Source organism: Plectrocnemia conspersa, unplaced genomic scaffold (assembly GCF_051122295.1).
Source record: "Plectrocnemia conspersa isolate PC_06_02 unplaced genomic scaffold, ASM5112229v1 ptg000012l, whole genome shotgun sequence".
Taxonomy (NCBI): Eukaryota; Metazoa; Arthropoda; class Insecta; order Trichoptera; family Polycentropodidae; genus Plectrocnemia; species Plectrocnemia conspersa.
In genome coordinates this window covers 25,566,363-25,573,183 of record NW_028277176.1, presented here as the reverse complement: position 1 = coordinate 25,573,183, position 6,821 = coordinate 25,566,363, and the positions used below count along the sequence as shown (strand labels likewise).

Below are 6,821 nucleotides of genomic sequence, written 5' to 3'. Positions count from 1 at the left end.
GTGCCAAATAATCTTTTTGAGAAAATGTCAAAAGGACAAACGACAGGATAGAGCGGTGGACAACGGCGTCAGTGGCAGATGTACAAATAAATTAAAATTGCTGATCCATTCAGAGCCCATTGTCGGGGAAGAATATACCAAAAAAAAAGGATTTGATTCTTACCAGTTGACGAGTATGACACTTATGTACCTAAGATGTGAAAAGGGTTAAAGCGTTTGACTGGCGAGAGAGAAAAAATTACAACGTTGACATTTCTATTACAAAAATCGGATTAAGAACATAAAGGGTGGCTCAGGAGTATCCTTTGACTCGGACTTTATGCGGCTGGTACAAAGTAATTGTCAATTTATTCGTGACGCTTTAAGCAGTCGTCTTGGCTGTTAGGGAGATACTATTTTAATAAATATATATATATTACACTACAAAGTTAATAACTAATAATAAATAACATAAGGATGTGTGCGTTTTGGTTTTCTTTTTGTTTTGGATTCATTTTACAAAACATTTTTTTAATTTAAATTATAATATATAAACTTATACACTATTACAAAAAATAACAATAAGGAGCACACAAAACATATTCCTAAAGTTATTCGTTTTAACGTGTTAAATAATTCATATACGTTGACAATATAATACAGTGCGAACGTGTCACGTACATTTGACATATGACACTCGAAAAATCAGAATGAATTTAGCGAGAATCTAAGGACATGTTTTGTCTCTGAATCAAAGGTAATATCAATGTATAATTTGATATATCAAAAGTTGGAAGAAAGGATGTTTATATGAGTTTTTTTAATAAAAACTGTAGATGATATCCTACTTAATATGTATTACACTCAATGTGATCCAAATCAAAAATGTCTAACAGAATGGCGTAGTCTCTTAAGAATATTTTATCTGAGCTGTTTGGATGAACATATTGCTAAATCTATATATGTACGAGTAATATTACCAATCGCATAGTTAGTATAAAAAGATTAGAGATACCATCAAGTTTTGATTAAAATATATAGTATCATTGAACACGAGAGATTTCCAGTTAAATTTCGACAAATATATATTATATTTTGTTAAAAGGCACAAAATGATTAAACTGAAATTCTTTAATAAACTTTTTCACAATACTAAAATAAATAAATATTAAATGTATGTGTTTTACTAGTATGATATATTGTCTTAAGCATTATCGCGTGAACACGTTCGTTATAATAGACGAACTCGAGTTTGTGTGCACATTGGTTGCATTACAATATTGCGAAAGCTCTCCGTAAAGCATCATTGCGGCTTTTTTTTTTTTTTTTTATAAAAGTTTATTTCTTAAATAGACATAGGTAAAATAGCATACAGATATATTAAATGCACAATACTGGTTCATAACCATTTACATTGTTTACAAATTGTTAAGTTATACAATAACATAAAAAGAATAATAAATTATACGAGAATATACTAAATTAAAGGAAAAATACATAAAACCTTTTACAAATTTAAAAAAAAACTCCAAAAAAAAAAAAAAAAATTTTGGAAAAGAATGAAGCAGACGAGAAAAACAAATTATACAAAATACATAATATACAAAATAAAACACATACAAAGGTAAATAAACCTAGCCCTGTAGACCTGAAACTGATGACACTGCGATGAGCTTAACTGCATCAAAGCAATATGTGCTTAGGCATTTTATGTTTGTATTTAAATTTAAGTTTTGCTTTGTCGTAATCACCGATTCTTGAAATTAGTGGGTTTGCGTGGTCTCGCGAGATTTTTTTATAGTATTTTTCGGTTTGATAATAACAGTATTCTTTAATGGTAGGAATTAAATGTTTGGTGTGGAGTTTTTTAAGGTTAGTATAAAACGGTGTATTATAAATTATTTTTATGGCTTTATTTTGAATTACTTGAAGTTTATTAAAATTACTATTACTCGCGTTACTCCACACTGAACAAGCGTAAGTTAAAACAGGTCTGATTAATTGTCTATAGACTAGAATTTTATTTTTTATTGTAAGCGCACTTTTTCTATTAAATATTGATTTTAGAGCCGCAATGGCGCCGAGCCCTTTCGACCGGAGTTCAGTTATATGTTTATTGAATTTTAGTCTGGAGTCCAGGTGTATACCCAGATATTTAACGCTCGCTCTCCATTCAATGTTATGCCCTTGTTCACTTTTAATGGGTGCAGGCAAGGGTTGTCTACGTTTAGTGAATATTATTGCTTCTGTTTTGTCTTGATTAATTTTAATTCTCCATTTCATAAAATATTTTTTTAAGTTTTCAAGGGATTTTTGAAGTTTAACTGCAATAGGTTTAAGACCATAAGAACTAGTAAGGATTGCAGTGTCGTCAGCGTACATTGAGAGTTTAGTATTTTTTAACATTGGAATATCATTAGTATATAGAATGAAGAGAAACGGGCCAAGTATACTTCCTTGAGGAACACCAGCTGGTATTTTACGCGGTGTCGAAAATGTATTATTTAGCGAAACAACATAGCTTCGATTCTTCAGGTAAGACCGTAACATGTGAATAATGTAATAGGGAGTTTCATATTTTAAAAGTTTATACATTAATCCATCATGCCATACTGTATCAAAAGCCTTTTCCATATCTAATAATAAAAGACCAGAACTTTTTTTCATATTAAAATCGGCAGATATGTGCTCTGTTAATCTATTAAGTTGATGCGTAGTCGAGTGATTTTCGCGGAAACCAAATTGCTCATTAATGAGTTTGCTATTAAGAGATTCCTTTAATCGAGATAATATAATTTTTTCAAATAATTTGCTAAATGAGGGAAGTAAACTTATCGGGCGGTAGTTAATTGGTATGTTATCTGCTTTGCCAGGTTTTTTTATCGGATGAATTTTTGCCGTTTTCCAGATTATTGGGAAATATCCAAAAGATAAGCATGAATTAAAAATGTTATTTAAGTACTTAAAGCAAACAAAAGGAAGGTTTTTAATCAATATATTCTCTAATTTATCTATACCTGGAGCCTTTCTATTTGATAATCGTTTAACAATACTAAGAATTTCTGATATGCCGACTTGGTTAATGGATTTTTTATCTATTGGAGTTTTACTAATATCTTTAATTGCCCGGTCTACTTTATTTTGGGTTTTTTGGTCAATGTAATTTTGCGTAAGTTGATAAGATGTAGAAAATGTCTCAGCTAAAATCTCGACCTTCTCCTGAGTCGTGTTAGCTACGTTGTTTCCGGTTTTTAAAGGTGGTATATTTGAGTTTTTATTTTTAAGCGATTTCGTCATTCTCCATAAGGAATTATCTCCCGGTTTCAAAGCTTTTAGTTTACGCGACCACGAAGCGTTTTTGATGTTTTGAATTTGAACGCGAATTTCATCAGTTAGTTTGTTAATTAGAGTTTTAAGTTGGGGCGATTTATTTTTGTGCCATTGCTTTCTCATATTATTTTTAATTTTAATACGTTTAATTATTTCTGGGGTGAGTTCTATGTTATTCCAAATATTTTTACGCGACGGAATTGATGATATTTTGGCCTGCTCGATCACGGATGTTAAGTAATGAATATCATCGTCAATAGTTTTAGTGTCATTTGAGGTATAATTCTGTCGTTTAATCAATACCCGAGACTCTACTATGCTTCTGAATCGCTTCCAATCAGCCTTTGCATAATTGAAAACGACCTCAGACACCATCTCGACCTCACCGTCCAACGTAAAGAATACTGGAAGGTGGTCCGAGGACAGAGCCTGGATGCAGTGCATGTTTGAAATCCGGGAATTACCCTTGACCAACGTTATGTCCAGAATTGACGGAGTCGTGTGGTTGGTAGGATAATGCGTTGGGGATTTCGGAAAATTTACAGTAGTGTCCGTATCGTGTAAATAATCAAATATTAATTTACCGGATCGATTCGCACCGGGGCAATCCCAATGCATGTGTCTCGCGTTAAAGTCTCCAGTTAATATCACGGATTCTCCAAGACGAAACACATCATCAAGGTCACCTCGAAGCAACCTGTCACCGGGAGAATTATACCCCGCGACAATTATTATTAATTTATTATCGTGCTTAATTTGTATCGCGACAGTTTCAAGATTAGTCGTGTTTGTTGTAATGCGCGCGTGTTTAATTGATTTTTTTACAAATATCGCGACCCCTCCGCCTGGCCTTGAGAGACGGTCCCTCCGGAGGCAGACAAAGTTCGGTATAAAAACGTTGACGTGTGGTTTGAGGTAAGATTCGGTGATTACGACAATATCAATTTTGTACTCACTGATCAGCAGTTCCAGTTCTCCAGTTTTATTTCGGAATCCGCGTGAATTCCACGTCAAAACGTTGAGCCCCACCTTAGAAGAGCACATCGAGATATTCGACCATCATCAAGGCGATCTCCATTTTGCTGGCACACTTTCCAGCCTTGGTCCTGATTTCTTGAAGGACGAGCAACATCCTGCGTAGCTCTGAAGTTGGCATTGTGTCTAAGAGGGGCTCCTCAGGCTGCCTGGTTTGGGGACGTTGTGGCGCCTTGTTTATTGGTGCTGGTGCGGCGCCAACCTGGGCGTTCCATGAAGTGGCTGATGAGATCACTGCTGGGGTGGTTGAGGTTTTTACCAACGCTGGTTTCGTTGGTTTCAGTGCAGGAAATTGCGCTTGCTCGAGGTTGAATATGTTGTTCGGCTGCGACGAGTGAACAGTGGGAGTCGGTCTCTGTTGTCTCTTCTGAGTTTTCTGTAGGTATTCTAACCTACGAGGGCACTCCTTAAAATTGGCCGGATGGTCTCCTCCACAACCAGTGCAGATGGCGGGTGCTTCTCGGTCCTTCTTAGAGCACTCGTTCGTGGCGTGGTTTCCGGGGCATTTGACGCACCTGGGAGCTCGTTGACAATTTCTTGCAGCGTGGCCGAATTGTTGACACCTGAAACATTGCGTTAAATGCAACTTATTACGCTTGTACTTTTCAAGCGTGGCCTTGGTGAAGCAAACGTACCGGATGCTTCTTATAGTGCTCGTTGTTGTATTAGCCGGAAACTGGACAAGGTAGAGCCTGGAGTCTCCTTGTTTCTCGGTCTTGGTCTTCATTGCCGTCACCTTGACGACGCTAAGTCCTTGACGTTCGAGATCTGCGGCAATGTCTTCGGTGGGGACCTCTGGGAGCCCTCTCAGCACGGATTTCACTGTTTTATCGTCGTCGGCGGTGAATGTGTGAAAGGCGCGTTGGCCCTTCAGTCCATCCATTAACAACGCGCGTGCTTCAAACGACGCGCAAAGTACTGACACATTGCCACTTCCCGTGTATCGCAACGAGAAGTTCGATGTTTTTGTGATCGACTTAATTAAGTCGATCGTCTGGAGGTGTGTTCCCGTGATCTCTACGATCACAGGCGGTATCCTCTGCTGCTTCCTTTCGATCACTTCGGGAAGCTTTTCATACCTGTTTTGGCTCGTGGTCGGAGGCATCTTAGCATCCTGGGAAACTTTCGATGTCTTTTTGGGTACCTGCCACTCGTGGTCTGGCAGGCCTGAAGTTGATTGTGAGGCGTTTAGGTACGCCTTCAACGTTCCAAGAGAACGCTTGCGCGTCTGCGCCTTCTTCATGGCGCTGTCTTTGTAGCTAATTGCAGTGGGCGTGTCTATCGTTGCAGAACGGTAGCGGGGGTGTCCTTCGTACGATAACGGAGCGAAGCGCGAATGCGACCGCTCGCGTCAACAGCACAGAGTGGACCATCATTGCGGCTTATTTACATTACAATGTTCGGCAGACGTCTTCGCTTTACTACAGAATATACAGGAATATCAAATTATTATTCACACGGAACAAATATAGAGGCTCCTTTCCTGATTATAAAATGTCCTATTTTTTAGAGAACAGGTGTAAATTTTAAACGTGTTTTAATTTGTCCGGTGATATATGTGAGGATTAGAGATCAATGGCGATAAAAATCGATGTACTGCCGCAGCTGGTCTTGTCCAAAAGAGCTAGCTCTGAATATTTTCGGTCTTGGTAATTTATGACGCTATAGACGTAGACGAGCGATTATTGTCGTTTTTTGATTCATTGTTGTTATATTTATTGTTATTAATATTTTTAGTACTGTGACATTGTAAGCGAGAAATAAAATAAAGGCTGATTTTATGACATCGTAAATTTACTTTTAGAAATGCGCCTAGATTAACATAAATTTCCAACAAAAAGCTGCAAAGCTTAGAGGCGAACTTTTGTGTTTGATTACGTCATCAAACTGTATAAATAACTATTGCTTTAAAAATTGTAATATAAAAACAACTTTTGTGTAGGGATAAATATTTGCAAGCTGTAAAAGTAGTTAACTATCAATATTTGTATTTATTTTAGATCAGTGAAAGTTTTTTATAAATAGAGTTTAATATTGTAATCAATGAATCAATATTTGTATTTCATTTAATTAAAATTATTTAATTTCAATATCACAATACATTTCCAAGATAATTAAATTTACTTCGCCCGTTACATTGCTTAGCATTTAATGTATACATATTATCTTGTATGTAAAATAACAATTAAATAAGCCTATATAACGCAAATAAGTATTATCAAAATATAGATTTTTATCAAAAATAATTTGTTATCTCTTATTTTTTTTTTTTTTTTTTTTTTTTTTTTTTTTTTTTTAAGAAAACAATATACGGATTTTTTAACATAAAGTTGGTGTAATTATTTTAAAGATATTCCTGGCTTATATGATTATTGGATGCAAAGGATATTTTTTTTAAATAAATATAAATAAAATACAATTTAATTTTTTTTTTTAATGTGGAATTTTAACTATAATAAATAAAGTAACATTTTAAA

General features: G+C 35.5%; 1 protein-coding gene across 1 annotated transcript; it reads right to left on the bottom strand.

Moving 5' to 3' along the window:
• Nucleotides 1–1,809: 1,809 nt before the first annotated feature.
• LOC148228691 (uncharacterized) lies at nt 1,810–5,706 on the bottom strand. The gene is made up of 2 exons (XM_088200368.1): nt 4,980–5,706; nt 1,810–4,907 (listed from the first exon to the last, which is right to left on the bottom strand). Exons 1-2 carry the CDS (start codon nt 5,585–5,587, stop codon nt 4,340–4,342), a joined length of 1,176 nt encoding a protein of 391 aa, XP_088056494.1. The 5' UTR covers nt 5,588–5,706; the 3' UTR covers nt 1,810–4,339.
• Between the last annotated feature and the right edge of the window lie 1,115 nt (nt 5,707–6,821).

Excerpts from the sequence above, each read along its gene's own strand:
- LOC148228691 (XM_088200368.1), bottom strand. The coding sequence starts at position 5,587 with ATGAAGAAGGCGCAGACGCGCAAGCGTTCTCTTGGAACGTTGAAGGCG. Across the intron at positions 4,908-4,979 it reads AGCACTATAAGAAGCATCCG|GTGTCAACAATTCGGCCACG; the intron begins GTACGTTTGCTT and ends GCAATGTTTCAG.